Raw genomic sequence first — 19,541 nt, 5'->3', positions numbered from 1 at the left:
TGCGTTCTTTTTGGCATCTCTGTCTTGACGTCTTCTGTCTACTGTTCACATCGCTGTGCTTTCAGTTGGAACGGTTTGAGACCCGTGACTCACCACATTCTATGTCCTGCCAGCTTTATTGAGATCTAAACTATAATGCAATAATTTATGCAATGGGTTTGACACAGATCCAACACTCTTATTTTTACTGAAAATGCGTGAGGCAGATCTGAACTGCTCTGTTATCTGTGGTTTTGGAGAGTTAACAGAGTGAATAGTTCTGTCAAAAATGACCAAACTTTATATGCAAGCCTTTTCATCCCTGTGATATAATAAGTCAGGATGGAGAACCGGTTGCACACAGATATTTTACTTTATCTCTGAGTCATTGGTGTCTCTTTTAGAAGAAATTTGAACTCGTCCCACTATATCTGTGATGCACCACTGGGTTGGTGCTATAGAAAGGTCATCTGTTTTTGTACTGGTTTCATGTGTTAGAAAATGAAGAGAACAGGCATTTTAAAACATTTTAGAAAGCTGGTGCTTTGTATAAAGCCTCATGTTCTTTATGGGGTCTGAAAGACCCTGAGGGTCTTTCTAGCTCATAAAACATACGTTAACATTGAATATATATATATATATATATATATATATATATGTCATACATAAATAACATATTGTAAATAATGTTTAATAATGTGTTTAAATGGTATACATTTATAATATTTAAATATAATATTTAAATACATTGTATGTAATATGATATACACCACACGTTTAGCTTATATAATGCATTTAGATTATATAGAGAGAGAGAGAGAGAGAGAGAAAAGAAAAATCAATTTCATGTAATACTACATATTATATTATATATAATTTATTTATATTAAATTAAATAATAACAATAATATTATTTAATGGTAACACTTTACAATAAGGTTCATTAGTTAACAACATTAGTAAACATGAACTAAGAATGAACAATACATCTACAACATTTATTAATCTTAGTTAATGTTAATTTCAGCATTTACTAATGCATTATTAAAATCACAAGTTGTGTTTATTAACATTAGTTAATGCACTGTGAACTAACATGAATAAACAATGAACAACTGTATTTTCATTAACTAACATTAACAAAGATTAATAAATAGTGTAATAAATGTATTGTTCATTGTTTGTTCATGTTAGTTAATACATTAATGTTAACAAATGACACATTGTAAAGTGTTACCTATTTAATTATTTTATATATTGTTATAAAACGTATAAGTAATATATTGAAATAATATATAATAATGAATTTAAATAATACACATATATAATATTTAACTGCATAATTTTAATACATTACTTTGTAATATAATATACCCCACCTATTTATTTTATGTAATGTATTTAGTTACATATATACATTATGATAAATACAATATTGAAAAATAAAATAAAAGATACAATTAAATTAAATATTATATAATATTATTTAATTACATTGTATTATATATAGTTCTATAGTTATAAATTATTATAATTCTAAATTATAACATCATTTTATATATATATATATATATATATATATATATATATATATATATATATATATATATATATATATATATATATATATATATATATATATATATATATATATATATATATATATATATATATATATATATATATATATAAATTGTGCATATAGATAATATATTTTAAATAAAATATAATAATGTATTTAAATACACTGTATGTAATATACAGTATGTACTGCCCATTTATTTGATATATATTTAGATTTTAATGTATTTAGATGCATTAAATCAAATAAATACAAAATTAAAAGTATAGTATAAATACAAAAAGTATTTTAACTTATAGGAAGCTAAATAAGATGATGGAATAATAAGCTTTTGTAAAGAAAGTGCAAAGCTTTATTATAAATAAATAAATAAATAACCTCCACTGCTATGTCATTTATTAGTTCTCAGGTGATTTTGGCTTGGATACACTTGCACTTTCTTTAATGAGTTTGGCTTCTCAGAGTACAGTTATGGCTGTTGTAGAGGAGTGCTTCATCTGAGAGCGGTGGGGAATCAATCTCTCTGATTAATGTTGGGAAGACGGGCCGTGCATGGGGAACAGCCACTCTCCTGCTGTGCTTTCCAGATTCACGCGCCTCTCCCCACTCTTTGTCATTCAGCAGTGAGGGCTGTCTTCTTGCAAATGGCCTCATGAATTTGATTACAAAATGGCTCTTAGTCATGCTTTGCTGAGGATGACATCTATGACAAGAAGAGGTTATTTAGTGGTTCTACTCTTCAGAGTAGGCCACACCGTTCTGGAAAATGTGTCTTATTTCAACAGAAAATAAAAAAATTAGTCATCGGTATGCTTCATACTTTGTTTTAGCAACATTTCTGTGGTAATACAAAGTGGCTGCAGATCCACAGCAGTGGTGCTGAAATAAGTTTTGTCAGTTCATGATTTCTAAAATTGCGCTTTTTCCTATTTTGGAGAAAAGCATTGGACTAAAAGTGTCAATTTTCTTTTTTAAAATGCATTAATGTTAAAGTCAGCAACATATTTATACTTGAGTAAAGTAAAAATGTAGGCTATTGTATTTACAGTAACAAAGTTTATACACCTCTGATTATAAATGGGTTAAAAGGACTTCATTGAAAGCACCTTGATAGCACATCCATACCTGTGGCGACGGGCAGAATGTATACAGGAACTCATAACTTCTCCTCAACTTCCACCAAAAATATCTGTGTTAAAAGTATCCATAATGACTGGCAGAGAGAGAGGTGGTCTATAAACAGATAGCAGGGGAAACACCGTCCATGTTTATCTTTGGATTTTACCACTATTACATTTCCAAACTCAGTGCACCCCTCAGAACAGAATCATCTGTGACTGTGGGCGGTTTGTGTGCTTGATGTCCATAAACACTCCTTTCAAGTAAAATATAGGTTTCTTTGAATATTGTAAATGGGCGGCATTCAGTAGCTGCTGGCAGCATGTCTGAAATGCATGGCGGCAGGAGCGTAGATGGATTCCCTCCTCAGCAGGTGTGACCCTCTATCGCTGTACTTCATAAATCTACTTCCAGACTCTTCACTTAGCATTGTGGGTAAATCCATCAACCTTTGAGGCGCTGTAGTGGCCAATCTGAGGAAATCTAATGGATTTTTACTGACACCTAAAGTGCTAAAATGCAGGTTGGTCGTTTACTGCCAGCTATATTTCTTCTTCATGAGACGTTCAGTGTGTATCATGTTAACTTCTGTAATATTACTGTATAGTTTGACACCATGGGAGATTCTTACTTCTTGTTTCACTGTTGGTATTAATCTATCAATCATTTCCTGCATGCCAAGACTACTAAACACAGACCTTTTCACTTTCTGCCACACATAAACAAAGACATTACATTTGATACCCCACTGTTCTCTGTGTAATAGGAACTATGTGTTTCTGTGAAATGATGCAATGAAAATAGCTTACAATAGTGTTCAACCACTTCTGGTTTGAACCTTGCTCTTCGAAATGATATAAAGCAACTGATATACATAAAGTCAGCTGAAATGTGCTTGACTGGTATAATAATGGTTCAAATAGTTCCCTGTTAACTCTTAAGGGTGAGGATGCTAAGGTCTTTTCCTGCTGTGTATTGATCGAATTGCAGTCTGAGCTGTGGTCTGGAGCTCATTTGAGTTCTGCACGCTGTTGTTTTCTGCTGGATTCCACATGGTGGATCTGTAATCTCAGCTAAGACGATGCAGGGCTGTCCTGTCCTGTGCTATATAACGAACGAACAAACGATAGATAGATAGATAGATAGATAGATAGATAGATAGATAGATAGATAGATTTACCACATTACTCAATTAGCTGACTAATTTGAGCACAAAGCATGTAGCGCAAAATAGGAAGGCAGTGAAGCTGCTGTCGCATGTGAGTTTGTAATTTGGTGCTGCTGCTTGTCAATAATGATTGAGCTGCTCGGCGGATCGTGCTGATGCAGCCGATGCCACAGTTATTGTCTGTAAAAACACTCAAATATGATTCCGACAAGGCAAAAAACTGGACATGCAAGAAGGAACATGATGTGGTTTACACCACAGACCTCAATATACTGTTATTTCAAATAAAACATTTTATGAGCAAGCATGTAAACAAGTCTGTTAATTAAAACACTATTATAACTTTCTGTTCAACACATGTGCTTTGTGCATTTTAACGTTCTTGTTACGTTTTGCCTACTTGTGTTTGAATGTGCATGCAGAGCATGTCAAGACTTGAACAATCCTAGAAGAGTCTTTTTATGACAACAACCACCATCAGTTAACAATCCTCATTCTTCTATTCAGTAACAACATGAAAGAAAACACGTCTATGTGAGAATACCACTTAAGCACACGATTTGGTTTACTACAGAGGATTTTAGTTTTCTTTTTGTGCTCTAATCGTACCTTGCCTTGTCAGTACCTGAGGGGTAATCAAATGTTCTGCCTGGAACAAAAGGGCATCTGGCACTCCGCATTCATCACACATCTGCTCCGGCTAGAAAGGTTTCCATGAGACCTTTACCTACCTTGAATAAATACGGTGATTGGCCAGATTAGCTCTGGCAGTTTAATATAGCAAAAGAGCTTTTTTTTTTTTTTTTTGCATTGTTTTTTGTAACGGGTATTAAGATTAGAATGTCGTAGAATGTATTTTTTTTAATCACTGATATTGGCCGATATGGTAGCGATAGCGAAGTAGAGCAGGAATTGAAAATTTGAAAATCAGTTTTTCATTTTATTTTGCGTAAGATTACTATGTAAATGTATACATAAGTGGTGTTTTCTTTATATCTGCTTTATATATTATGATAAACAAATTTATAGATTAAGTAAATTTTCCATTAGTGACAATAAAGCATTTTTTTGTATATGCCTCTCAATTAAAGGCAAGACGAAACAGCATTCACAAGTGATAAATGCCAAATAAGAAAACCACAAATTCTATATTATATTAATTCAATTTCTTTCTGCATAAGCAAAGATAATGAATTAAGAGAATTGCATTGATCATAAATGAGCATGCACAAATAAATACATAATATCAATATATATTCAATATGAACTTTTTAAATCACTATTATTGGCCAATATGGTACCAGTTTATATATAAAAAAGCCAATATATAGGGCAAGACTTGATCTGATCCATTGAAAGTTGTTTTATTTGTTTAAAATGATTTTTATATGACAGATGGTTGCAAAAGATATCATTCACTGTAAGTCCAGGAAAATATGTATTTGCAAAGTAAATAGAGTTAATTTAGATCTCATGTTGACTTTAACTGGCTTCACTACCAGTGTTTGGCTTGTCTATATTTTCCCCTCACTCAGCAAGCCAGGAGTCTGATCCGACACCACAGTGTGAGATGTTCCTGCTTGTTCATGTAAAACGGGGGCAAACATTCCTTTCCCCCTCTGTACCTCTCACACAGTGGTACGAAACTGGTCTGAAACTGCCGGGATCCTAGTCAAGATCATTTGAAATACTTCTTCAGGCATATTTTTGATGCATTTTCATTCTCAGCTTCATTAAAAGTGCTTTTGCTTTGTGTGCAGGCTGTATGCTGTGTTTCGGCCAATCCGCCTTTTTCCGTTTCAACCACCCCGAGGAGGCTTTCCGAATGAAAAGCATGATGCCTGAGGGAGGACAGACAGCCAGTGTGAAAAACTGGGCCCACACAGGTAATGCAATATCCCACAGGAGAACACACCTCAACTGCGGCATGAATTATCCAACGCTTACCACAACACACTCAAAGACTGTGTTGTGCAGGATGTCATTTGTGTGGAAAATACAGTCCTGTAGAACCTCAAAAGCTTATTTTTGTACTGTCTGAAATCACAATACAGAAGAGCATTTGTGATATTTCACACTCTGTTGCATATAGATGTATTTTATGCATATATCATGTTTTAAAATAAACAAACAAGCAGTATTCCATGTGTAAGTGCTATAAGAAACAGATGCACATTTACAAATGAGCCATTTATGCAGATTTGGTCTTATAGGGTGTTGCCACATGCCTGAATGGCAAGGTTTGTTTTAGTAGCACAGGTAGTAGCTTTCAGCTGGGCCTTACTGCATTTCCATTTCTAACTGTTAGCAATGCAAGCCTGCCTGGGTCCTGAGTTGCACCATGCAACTTTTATGAGGAGCTCATTCCTGTGGGTCTCCTGACAGAGCGCTCTACATCTTCCACTCCCACTCACAGTGCTACACAGCAGCCAGTGTTTAAACAGAGCACATTTACAATATATATTAAGTTGTTTTCCTGACTTTTCATGTTGTGTGGCAGAAAAGGACAAGTATAGCATATAAACACAGCTGGTGCAGTGTATTTCCTGAGCTGGTAATAAATTCTCTCCACCGTGAATGACATTCTTTTTGCAAACAACATACCCGCTGCATTCCCATTCAATATTTATTATTTTCATATTTTCCCAGTGCCTTATAATGATCTGAAACAACATAGCTAAAAGAATTACATTTTTTTCAGACTCTATAAATCAGTTTTTAAACAAATTCCAGATGCCAAAAGCACATGGACAGCTTTATGGACATGCCTTTTGTACAAGAGCTTAGATACATGCACCTTAAAGGGATAGTTCACTCCAAAATGAAAATTCTTATTCACCCTAAAGTTGTTCCAAACAGTAGCTGGTAGCCGTTGACTTTCTATAGTGTGGGAAAATATACTATGGAAATCAATGGCTGCCAGCAACTGCCCAGTTATCAACATTCTTCAAAATATCTTCAGAAGATTTTTCATTTTGGGGTGGCCTATCCATTTAAGATGCATGCAGTGTAAGGCATGTATATAAAGCTGTCCATGTGCTTTTGGCAACTGATATTTGTTTATAGACTGATTTATAGAGGAAAAGAAACCCCCCTTCACACGTTCTCTGTGCCAGAGCTATTTCCTCATCCATCTCTCTTCCAGTCCAGACAGCTTTGTTGGCCATGCTCTGCTTATTTAAAGTTAAGGGGTATCTTTTACAATATCTATATTTATCTCACCACCCACCCTGCTCTCCAGTCCCCTCCTCACTGTTCCGCTCATATTCTCCCAATATCCGGCTGCCTCGTTCCCACACAGCAGGTCTGCTGGATGTTCTTGATGATATTTCAATATTACTCAGAGAAGCGTGTGATATATTAACAGATATGCTTTTATTGCTGTGTCTGTCTACATTATCCCACTTATTACTTGGCAACTAAAATAAATTATTATTATATTATATTATATTATATTATATTATATTATATTATATTATATTATATTATATTATATTATATTATATTATATTATATTGTATTATATTTATAATATATTTATTATATTATATTATATTATATTATATTATATTATATTATATTATATTATATTATATTATATTATATTATATTAATTGCTGCATATCAGCTGCCAGTTTAGAGATTATCGTTTAAAATATTTTGAGAATCAAAGAAACATTTTTTATTTAAACTCTCAGTCACATCCGTGTCCATGTGAATTTATTTTCAAAATGTGCACTGTCGCTTTAAGAATGTAGGCCCCGCCCCGTGCAGCCAGCAGTCAGTCACATCAGCACCGTGGACAGGGGAGGGAGGGGGACTCCGCGATGGTGTAGCGGCGCCAGGCTCACCAAGCCCGGCTGGAATATCTCATCTGCGGCGTTTTATACTCCTGCCTGGGTACCGTGTGGCCGGTGCAGCTGGCCTAGTTCAAGAACCGGAATGCGGGAGCCGTACTTTTGAAACTGGGGTCGGTTTAACCAAGCGCAGCGGCTTAGCTTTTCCACAGGCGTGTTCTCATCTGTAAGTACTGATCGTTATAGAGGCTGTGTATGTGTCAGATCAGCATACGGACATACTGTATGTAGCATATGTATCCTTTTATAGTCGCTACTTGTCAAGTTGACATGTATCATTTTGTCACATAAAAGGTCTTTCTCAATAGTCATTGTATCTATGTGCTTGTGCTTTCTTGAAACCGTTTCTTGTTCAGTGGGATTTAAATGGAAAATTGAGCCAGAGGCATCGTCAGCTGCTCTGACTTATTTCTAAACCACGATAACTATAAAAAAATAATAAATAACAACACTTGGAAAGGGGGTTGTGTTTTATGCATTATTTGTGAGGAGTTTGAACAGAGAGTGTTTTGTAATCAGGACATTTGTGGCATAGAAACACAAACACTGAGCTGGCAAGAGCAAGATTGATCAAGTTTTGGATGTTGTGAAATCAGTTCTGTGACTGACTCAGAATCTTAAGTATATGTATATACAACACTTATTTCTTATCTAATAAGTTTGATGCAGTGTTAAATCGTTTACATCTGGAGTGTTATATGAAAAATAACAATGTTCTGATGAATTGAGGTGGAAAAATTAGCATTATTTTGGCATTTTATTTTTTAAATATAGTGGATTAGACCAGAGGTTATCAAACTTTTGTGGTGCCAAGGCCTTCCAAATATGATGATTACTGTACCCTTTCCTAAAATATAAAATCAGCTTTGTGTTGCATACAGGCCCATGTCTACTGTCTGAGAAACATAATTAGCATCATATTACAAAACATCTTGTGCTCAAAATCGAATAATTGGCTTTAGTATTGTAATTCTACTAAAACCAAAGCAAATAAATAATACTTTTTTATTAAGTTGATCTTTCCACTATTAGACTAATGTTATATGTTTAAAGTATTTTCAATTAAATTTTATTTTGAATTTAATAAAATTTATTTTAACTGAATTTCTTTTCACTGTAAAAATTGTTCCAAAGCAGATTTACAGAGATTATTACAATAATATTACCTTTCAGCCCCCTAGCTCCCACTTGCAGCCCCCCTGGGGTTTCCCGGACCCCAGTTTGAAAACCACTGGTTTAGATAATGACCATTTTTACTTTGTAGGTCTGTCTCAGCAGATGAACCATTAACATCGGAGATGGTCAGTTGCCTGAGAGATAGATTGAATTACCAGCGGGGCTCTCTGTGATTTAGGTATATAAGCACATATTCATTTGACGTTTATCCTCTCAGGCTGGAGCCTGGCAGACTTTCTCTCTGAATTTCCATTTGGTAACTACTGTTCCTACTTGAGCATTCATCTTCTGTGGGTTTGGCAGCAGTGTTAAACTTGGAGGCTATTGAATGGGGCTAATGGATTAAATGCATCTCTGCAGTGCCAAAAGAGCTGCAGGTACTTGCATTAAAAGCTCAGGTAGTACTGAGGATAATAGTTGGGGTTAGGTGGGGTGAAGAAGCCAAATGCATCCACTTACTCGTAAGTGCTTCTCCTGTTTTCTGCACTCTGTTCAGCTCAGCATCAGTGATGGGAATTCTGAATCATTATTGAGAATCGATTCTTTCAAATTGTTTCAGTTAACCAGTCCAGAATGTTTTTTTTTTTTTTTTTTAACATCATGAAGTTGTCATCACATGGTCCCTAACATCTTGACATTGCATTCATGGTCAAATAAAGATATATGAAATCACACATGGTGGTTTTACCATGGGTTTTATATTAATTTTAAGTGATTTTAAACCTAAATATTATTAGCATTTATATGAAACGATAATAAATTTACTTTTTTTTTTTTTTTTGGGCTGAAGCTTCTATAAAAGCTGTTTATTGAAAACCAACTCTTTCATTATCATTGCAATATTTGTGCTTTTTGACTAAAGTGACTTCCTTTTGCCCCATCAGTCGAATCCTTAAATACTGTCCAACTGCTAATTATTTTGAAAAAAGACTGTTCTCCAGTGATTTTGGCGAGTTGTTGACTAAAATCCTTTCAATCTTATGTGTGAACCAATCATTCAGACTGGTTTTGTGAATCATTTCCACTGATTCAGAAGAAAGATTTGTTCATTAATTAATTACAACTACACCTTAGCTGTTCTAAAAGATATGTATTTTGATTTTTTTTTTATATATGGCAAAGGCTTATGACTGTTATCTTTTCTTTCAGATTCTGAGAACCTGGTCAATGGGAACCACTCGTCAGGGGTGCCAAAATCTCACTTGATCTCCAACGAGAGAGTGCGCCCTGAGCACAGTGCCATCGTGAGTTCCATTGAGAAAGACCTTCAGGACATTATGGACTCATTAGTCATGGATGACCCTCAGCCCTCTTCCTCTGAGTCAAAGAAGCCCTCTGGTCAGCCCATCTCCCAGTCTCCCTTGTCTCCCATGTTAAATGGAGGGGGGCGCTTCCTTCTCTCACCCCCAACAAGCCCTGGTGCTATGTCTGTGGGCTCCAGTTATGAGAATACCTCTCCTCCTTTCTCTCCTCTCTCATCCCCATCCGCTGCCAGCAGTGGCAGCTACACCAGTCCATCTCCGAGTGGTTGTCAGGACCAGCTTCACACGCTTCCTCCTGTGCCAGTGAGGTCTTCTAGTTACAATTACACCAGCCAGCCACCCATACCTCAGCCACGGACCATACTGCCCAGCTATTCCGGTGGCAACAGTGGGCCAAAGGTGCCTGAGAGTCCCAGACTACAGCGAAAGGCTCTTTTAGAAGCACCGCCAAGCCCAAAGCCAAGTCGTAGGGGGTTGAACCAAGACAGCTCGGTGGCTAAAACCCCAGACAGCCCCATACAGACTCACATTCTGCCCTCAGTCTCAATCTCTACTGCTCTGACTGATCACCCATCTGGCAGTCGGGTTCCAGTTCCAGGTAGTCCCAGACTGACCCCCAAATTCTCCACCGTATCCCCATCCTCCTCACCCTCTAGTCCTAGAACCAAAATTGCCATGGTTCTCCAGGATCGGCCCTCAAGTCCTTTCCGGGAGCAGCCTCAGCCAGATCGCTCTTTGACCTCTAGCCCCTCTAACCAACTCTCCCCACCCTCGCGATCTTTCCAGCCCCCCTTGGACCCCATTGTCCACATCATTCAGGGTGGACCTCCACATCCGCATCCTCGCACATTGCAGCCTCCAGAAAGTCCGCGGCTGGCCCGCAGGAACCTTGAAGGGAGTAGCATGAGGGAGCTTCCTCCTCTTAGCCCCTCTATAGCTCGCAGGGGGGTTCCTGTGCTCCCCGGAGCTCTACCGGGAACCCTGCGGACTCCAGAGAGTCCATCCCCAAGAATGGTGCCAGAGAGTCCCAGACTCAGGCGGAAAGCAGGGTCTCCTACTGAGGAGCCATTCAGCCCTCGTGGGGTGCGTGCTCGTAGTCCTTCACCCACCTCTGGACTGATGGGGGAAGGCAGCGGACGGAAGGGCAGTTTTGGGAACTCGCTCTCTTCCGCGTTCAGCCTGGGTTCTCTGCCTGGGTCGTCACCCCGATCCAGTCCCAGGAGCCACAGAAAGATGTCAGCGGGCCACAGGGACCTTCGGGTGCCTCACCCTGGCATGAGGGAGCGCAAGAATAGCATCACAGAGATCAGCGACAACGAGGATGACCTTCTGGAGTACCACCGGCGCCAAAGAGAAGAACGACTCAGAGAGCAAGAAATGGAGAGGCTGGTGAGTGAGATGCAGTAGTACCCTTAAAAATACATGCATTTATGTAACAAAATATCGAACCAAGTAGGATTTATGAGAAATCTGTCTTTGTGTATCCACTAAAAACAACCTCAAGACCAAAGTAAAGTGCAGTTAGCTCTGAGGAAAGATCTAACATCATTTGATTGCAATGCCCACTTGAAAGCCACATCATAGTATAAAGAATCCTTCTAAGAAATACTCCCTGTCTCTGTCTGTACATGTCATGTAGAGTGCTGCCTCTGCATGTCTTCCGATGATATGTAAATTGCAAGTTTCTACAGTTAATATTTTCCAGAAAAGCTCCTCAGTGCACACCGATGGCTGAATCTAATCTTAACACGCCTAGCATGCATTAGCAATTGTGCTTTTGGTGAGAATGCAGGACATTTGGTGGAAATGCTACTACACGTCTCAGGCAGAACTGACACACTGACTAATCCGCTGTCGTGCTGAGGCAGAGGGCTCCGATTTTACCATGGCAACCCCATTGTTTGTTGTCTCTTTTACTGAGAGGTGGGAGGGAACAGTAGACATCTTGGTCCAGTTTGCAGCCCAGAAAGAAGCCGCTGAGACAAAGGCCCCTGTGAAGTTTTATATGTGTTTGTGTCTGAAACAGCTCTTGTCTGCTTCCCTTGTAATTACCCATTGTGGTTGTTTATTGCTCTCAGAAAAGGAGGTGATCTAATTGAGCGTACAGAGTTATGCTTCAATACTCCCAGCAGAGAGTATCTGTAGTATGTTATTTGCTAAGCATGCACAGTTCTAGTATGCTCCTAGTGTGCTTTTTTTTGGCTTTTTGCTGATGAAATGTGCTGGAATAAATGCAGAAAGAATGAGCTACAATAAATGAGCTCAACATGCCAATGACCTCATCCTCGCAAATGTGCTAGATCTATAAAAAGTTTCAGTACAAAATCAGACAAACAAGAAATGACCTTTGATTTAGACCTTGTTCTGAAATATTTGCAAAATGTCAAGTGTAAATAGCAAAGAATGTTTGTTCTGTGAAGAAAGATCAGATGTTCTTTTGAATTTTCTGACTGTCAGCCATTACATCACTCATTATCAGGAGCGTTTGTCCTGTGAATTGGTATTTTGACATGGTCTGGTAGCTTTTGTGGTCCATTAACAAACAGCACTCATCTGTTCATTCATTTCTGCAGTTGCATACATCATTCGTCAAGCAAGTCTGAATTTCAATAGCAACATCAGTGCGATGCATCTAACGTGCGGATCAACCACGTTGAGCTCATTTGACTGCCCCTTGGCTCCTGCTGAGATGGAGCGGGAGACTGCCTAGCATGACAAGCAGAAATGTGCTCCAGGGAGTTGCAGCAGGTTTTGATTTTTTTGGAAGCTGACTGTCATACAGAGCAGAGGTTAGGCAAAACTTCACGTAACATGGCACGGCATAGAACGCATGGCTGCTGCAGGAATCAGGAAGGAGACAGTGGTGTTGCCTGCAGTCTGGAGGCTAAATCTGAGCTGCAATGAGCAAAGGTGGTGGATTTCAAATTGGATACTTATAAGGGGTCCTACACTAAGCAACTGGCATTGAGATGAATGTGATTCCTAATGGATAGGTTTTCAGGAGTTGAGGTGTACAGGTTTTTACTAGTAGTGATGCACCAAAATCAATGCATTAGTGATGTAGCTGCCTTTTGACATTGCAGCCATACAAATTTTACATTGCTAACATCACTTTTGGTCACAGAGAAGTGCATCCACACTGCTGACATTTTTACTTGTTGTAGCTTATCCACACTGTGTGTATGCACCTTTGGAGAAATGCTAACTGAACATCACTGTTTTGGTCAGCAGTTTGGGCCGAGTATTCTTGTTTGTCGAAATTTTGGTGCATCACTATTTTTAAAGAGGTCATGAACTGAGAAATGAAAATTCCCTAGATCTTTTGACATATAAGAGGTCATTGTACTATAAAAACATCCTGTAAGTTTCAGAACTCAAAACTTTCTTGTTAGTCTAAAAACAGTTTATATTGAAGCCAATCTGCCAAACAACAACTTATGGAATGTACCACTCTATGATATAATAGTGTGGCTAAATACCACCTCCGCAGAAGAAGATCAACGCCTGCTTCTACATCACTGCCTGTTTAGCCTCGCCCACTGATTTGTGTGTGTAGTGTAAATTATGAGAGAGGCGATCACAGGTCTATGAAGAAACCAAACAATAAAGATGGCTCCGAAGACAAGAAGACGCTGTGCGGTGCCAAGGTTGTAGAAAAACATTCTGTGCAGTGCCTTCCTTCTGATCCCAGTGTTAGGAAAGAGTGAATAAACTTTATTTTTAATGATGTGCCAGACCGCGTCAGTAAGAACTCGGTCCTTTGTTCACTTCATTTTACTGCGGATTCGTTTACAAACAAAGCACAATTCCACTCGGGATTTTCAGAAAGATTGAAACTAAAAGATGATGCTGCGCCAACTCTATTGGATCTGACAGTAATGTCGCACCACACAAGTGTGAGTAACTGTTTAATTACGTGGTCACTATTGCTTTGTCTGTTATTACAGATTGTTTGATATGAGTATTTATGCGTTTTTAACCTAAAACACAGCAGCGTCCATCTGTGTACCATCTGTGTAGCCAATCATAATAGTGGGCGTTTACTTCTGAGTCTACAATCTGCCACGCCTATTCAAACAGAGCGTTCTGATGAGGGGGGTCAAAAACAGGACAGAACATTTTTACTTCTAAATTATGCTTTTTGATGTAAAAATCTTGATAACAAGTGGTCCTCAGAGAACAGTACAAAATAATAAAAAGGCAGCTCATGGCCCTTTTAAGGATGAATTATGTTACTGCAGTTTGTTGCATAAATTCTTTAAACGATATTTAGAGTTCTGTTATAAATATCTATATTCCACTTTGTTTTTAATTCACTAGTTCACACGTATTCAGATGTGACTAAACAAAAAGTGTTTTCTTGATAAAAAGTTCTTACTTATTTAGAACGTAATCAGAACTTCTGTGCTCACCATTCAACAAACAGTGAACATCAAAATGATATTTTTTTTCAAGAAAGTGTTTTTTTTTCTTCGTTTTATGCATGTATTGCTGAGTGAGTATGAGCCAGTCCAGTCTGCAGTGCATAATTTATCATCCCTAAACTGCCACAAGGCTCCAGAGGCACACATGGTTACCTTAGATACAGCCTTGGCACACACACACTTGGCATATGGCGTCAGTCACTAGAAAACCGTTCTGTCAGTCAGCTCGAGTGCCATACTGATGCCAGCTCTGCTAAAGATGACCTCGTTTTTTTTTTGACTGAGAGCTCCCACGATGACATCATTTCCATTACTCCATAAAACTGACATTTGCTACACAGTAAAAGCAGACGCATCAGTGAAGACGTACTCTGTTTTAGTGAGAAGTTTATTTACTGAGACAGATTTTTTTTTTTAAAAGGGAAATATCGTGGAATTTGATATTTGATAAAGAAAATTTACGATTCTTCTTTGTGCAATTAACCTGGCTGACCTCATTATTGTCATTTATCATTATACATAATAATGGTAATAAAAGATAAAAAAAACAATTATTATAACCCCTTTAAATGAACTGGAATGGTTATAGGTTGCAGGGAGTCAGTCAGATTAATGGAAACCTGTTCTACTATGAAGACGTAACCACCTCTACGTTGTTGGGAGGGCAGACATGGGTCATCCGCACAGGGGACACATGAGGTCTGTATCACAAGCGTCTGTCCCACTGCTCTTGTAGATTAGCACACTAAATATATCCACGTTCACTGGCCACATTATGCAGAAACATAACTATGAGTGTTTGTAACAGATAGAGAGGGAGGAAGAGACAAGAGGTATCTAATGCAATTCAATAACCCGACATGCAACTGCGTTTTGACCCAATAAAGTGCAATTAGAATCATTCTGATGAAGATAAAAGCAGTATACTCTGACACAGCAAGACGCATATGAGCTCCCTCTGGAGCATTTTGTTGATTGTTTAATGTGTTTGCTTCCTGTGTTCTTGCAATTCAGTGTAAAGTGAGTTATCTGCTCTGAGACGGATTAATACTGATTCTCCTCACAACAACAGAGAGAGAGAGAGTATTTGAGAAAAAGAGACAGTTAACTGACTTTCTGTGGCACTGACTATCTGGGTCAGTGCAGACTTTAGTTATTCTGACCGGGCTCTTGTAATCAAGACAGCGAAGAACAACACTGAGTGCTCTTAGCAACACCTCATCTTGTTATATAAAGCAATATTCAAGGATTCTCAGAAAGATCTGTTTGACATTTGCACAGGTGACTCCGTAATCCTGAAAGATAGAGACATTGATACTGGAGTTTGAAACCTACTGTACATGACAGTCACTTGTGGTGCTTGATTATTCAGATTAATAAAGACTTGTGATTTTATTAGTGGTGCAAGTATCATTGTTGCTGTTGTTCATACTTAAAGGTGCAACAGGTGATTGTTTTCAGAAACATTTTTTGTTATGCTGGTTGAAAGTCTCTTCACATTCTGAGAGTAATCATTAAGTTAAGTGGTCTAAATGTATTTATCTAGGCATAGGACCAAGAAATGTTCATCCAATCAAAACGCTCGGTTCGAGCGTTTTTATTGACTTTCCTGCCTGCCTGTCAACGTATGCATTTGCATACCTCTGTGCACCCTGTTCGCGCAGACAGGGTACGTCATCAGCACGATCACGCACGCTGTGCAGACAGAGCAAGAGTGGCATACAAACATCAACAACCCGATCTTCCTTCCTGGTATTGTAGTACTTTTACTAACTGTACTATAAAGATTTCTCACCGGTGAATGACTCATGATGTAGCCCAGCGGTTCCTAATTCCAATCCTTGCGCCCCCTGCTCTGCATATTTTGCATGTCTCGCTTAGTTAATACACCTGATTCAGATAACCAGCTCGTTAGAAGAGAGCTACGTGCATGAACTGTGTTCCGATTGACATGCTCCCTACACAGTGTTCTTTGCTCCCTACTCCATGAGCAGGGAAATCCGTTGAATTTTACTTCACTTCGGAACATTCATTCACGGATTCTTCACACACAGACGAAACTTACTAGAGAAGTGTGACCTAATATACCTCTGTAAATAAATACTATTTAAATTTACGTCTCGCACACTTTAATGCCCTTTGTATGGAACATATACGCTCGCTTCGAATTGGAAACCGCTGATGTAGCCTATTGTAGTAATGTTGCCTCTGGTATTCTGGTTTGTGAGCGTATTTGCGTGCAGGGGGCGTTGCTTTAGACAGTGATTGCAGGGAGGGTGGGACGTTCTCTTTCAGTGCTATCAGGCTAAAGTTAGCATTTTCCAAGATCTCCTACTGCACCTTTAACTTTAGAGATTTGAACGAACACTGAAGTATTAAACTTAATTACACTGGTCGTGCCACGTCTACAACCTTAAAAGAATAGTTCATCCAAAAATGAAAATTTGTCTTCATTTACTTATCTTTATAAGTTTCTTTCTTATGTTGAACACAAAAGATGATATTTTGAAGAATCAAACAGTTGTTGACTTCCATAAGGAAATAAATACTATGTAAGTCAATGGGGATCATCAGCTGTTTGATTACCAGCATTCTTCAAAATATCTTCTTTTATGGTCAGCATAAAAAAGAAACTCATACAGGTTTAGAACAACATGAGGGTGAGTAAATGATGACAAAATTGCCATTTTGGGGTGAACTATTCCTTTAATTTGTATATTTAAGGAGGTTAAAGGAGAGTGAACAGACAATCTTGTTTCTTCTCATTTTTGTGATCTGTAATGTATTTTAATGTTATTTAATTCGTATTTATTGCTTGTGTTTTGTCCTTGTGAGTATGACCCTGTATACGAGTATTGCCAGTGCTGGACAGGGGATATTTTTTACAGTGTAGCAGCGAAATATAAATGTGTGAGAGAAAATTCAAATTCTTCTTCTGCCCTTGAGCAGAGACCCTTCTCCCTCTACACTGGTGTTTTTGAGAAGAGCTGGCAGTGAAACTATTACTGTTCCAAAGTGTGCCAAGGGATTCACAGAAGTGACGGTTGGTTTTGTCCTCTGCTGCATCTCGATGATTTAAACTTGGCCATGAAATGACACAATGAGCCGAACCGATAAACCTGAAGAGGCCACAGGCCACTCTATATCCTCACCTTTTTACTGCAGTTGTACAGATAACAGGCAAGGTCTAATATAAACTACTATTTATGTCTTGTTCTTTTGCCAGGTATCTGAAGGCCTGTAGAAAGGGTGCTGTTTTCTGTCATTGGTTGCAGAGGATAATGTATCCCTCATGTGAATTATACGCTACTATTCTATGCAACACTCATGTTCTCTCTTTGCTTTATAGGGCACAACTAGACCTTTATGTGTACTTTCAGACACACAAGGACGAGTAGTACAGAATTTTGGACACAACTTTGAATTTAAAAGACAACCTTATTTAGGTTCTTGAATACTTATTTATGGAGTTATTGTTGAGTCAAGGACTTCTGTGTACAATTTTATTTTTTTCGGACTCTGGATTTTCATTTTGAGGGTCAAGCAAGTTTCCCATGTTTCACAGCTGTGTGTCTAGACTTTTTTTTTTTTCTATTACAAAAATGTAAGCTGTTTTTCCTCAAACTCTGTGTGAAATTAGAGGTTCCCATCATGCTGAAGTGCAACATGAAGATGCATCTGTTCCCGTTGACTTGGTTTGTAGTGATGTGCTATTTTTCAAAGACATTCAATAAGAAAGCAGTGGTTTTTGTTTGAAATATCACATATTTCAGCAACAGAAGTGTCGTCCCAGGATGTTTACTGGAGGGCTTAATGCTACTTTGCTTGGTTTAGTCTGTAGTCTGTGTTTGAAAATACTGGGATGTTTTTCACCTTGTGGGTTTTCTGCAGGCAAGCTTTGACTTCTTCCTCTGTGCACACTGATTTAAATTTAAATTTTTCTAGCTGTATCTATAAGGAATGCATTTATAGGTTTAATTTCCCCAAAAAATGTAAGTGATCATGTGAATGATAATGGCTCGACTACTAGCAAGAGTTTGGGGCGGGACTATCTATGTGTTCAACCAATGGCAGATGGGTATTCAGGAAACCTGTTTGAAAATGATTATTTTTGCAGTTCATTTTAGGCACAGAAATTACACACTTCAGCTCAAAGTGCTTGTGTGTGTGTGTGTGTGTGTGTGTTTTTTATAGTTAATATAATATTTCATGTAATATTTCATATTTAAAAACTTTTTATATTAATTTTATTTAATGGTAAATATATGCAAATAGACATGTGACAGTGCTGACAATGCACATTTTAATTGGACGTTAGTTTTGGATGCCCAGAACGGAAGCAGTTGAAGACTGTCTGGTTAAAGGTATTCAAACAATCTGGGCACGTCACAGCAATAAGAGTGGAACCATGACCCCGTCACACATAGAGACAGAAAAAGGTCAGGAGGAGCAGGAGAGAGCCTCTGACATGGCAGGGGGTTTGAGAGGCTCTGAAAAAGGATTTGAGGAGCTGTACGTTTGTGTGTGTGTGTCATTCCAGACAGAGGGAAGACAGTGGAATGTAAGAGCTGGGATCAGAAGGCAAAGCCTGTGCCTCCTGAGCTCTGATTGGTCCTTGTGTGGTTGGTATGCATAAAAATGAGTGAGCGGAAATAAAAGAGCTGGAATGTTTCTCCAGTTTTTATTTGGGCTTCTTGCGTCACTAATGACCGTCTATGTTCAATACCTGAGACATTTTCACTGTGGAGACGTTCGTACAACGTTCATACAGCAGTTGACACAGATTTGCTTTTTTTTTTTTTTTTTTTGTATGATGGTATGAATCTGGCATTTTTAAATTCCTAACCAGGCCACTTAAAGGGCAGTAACTTTCTGTTTCCTCCTTCTTCTTTTCTTCTTCTTCAGTGAAACAGAACTGAAAAGTTTCATTTTTTTTCATATTTATGTTCTTGAACACTGTATGTCTATCTTCCA

At 38.0% G+C, this 19,541-nt stretch overlaps 1 protein-coding gene across 16 annotated transcripts in view; it reads left to right on the top strand.

The window, feature by feature from the left end:
* The window catches only part of phldb1b (pleckstrin homology-like domain, family B, member 1b), a 78,703-nt gene that overhangs the window by 25,293 nt on the left and 33,869 nt on the right, over positions 1-19,541 (top strand). For all 16 annotated transcript variants that reach the window (XM_058799675.1, XM_058799686.1, XM_058799683.1 and 13 more), the window contains 2 exons: positions 5,609-5,734; positions 10,031-11,532. In XM_058799675.1, coding sequence (XP_058655658.1) covers positions 5,609-5,734; positions 10,031-11,532 — 1,628 coding nt within the window. The remainder of the gene's footprint in view (positions 1-5,608; positions 5,735-10,030; positions 11,533-19,541) is intronic.

Source organism: Onychostoma macrolepis, chromosome 15, assembly GCF_012432095.1.
Source record: "Onychostoma macrolepis isolate SWU-2019 chromosome 15, ASM1243209v1, whole genome shotgun sequence".
Lineage (NCBI taxonomy): Eukaryota > Metazoa > Chordata > Actinopteri > Cypriniformes > Cyprinidae > Onychostoma > Onychostoma macrolepis.
The sequence above is the reverse complement of the archived record's forward strand: the minus strand, read 5'-3'. Positions and strand labels throughout refer to the sequence as shown.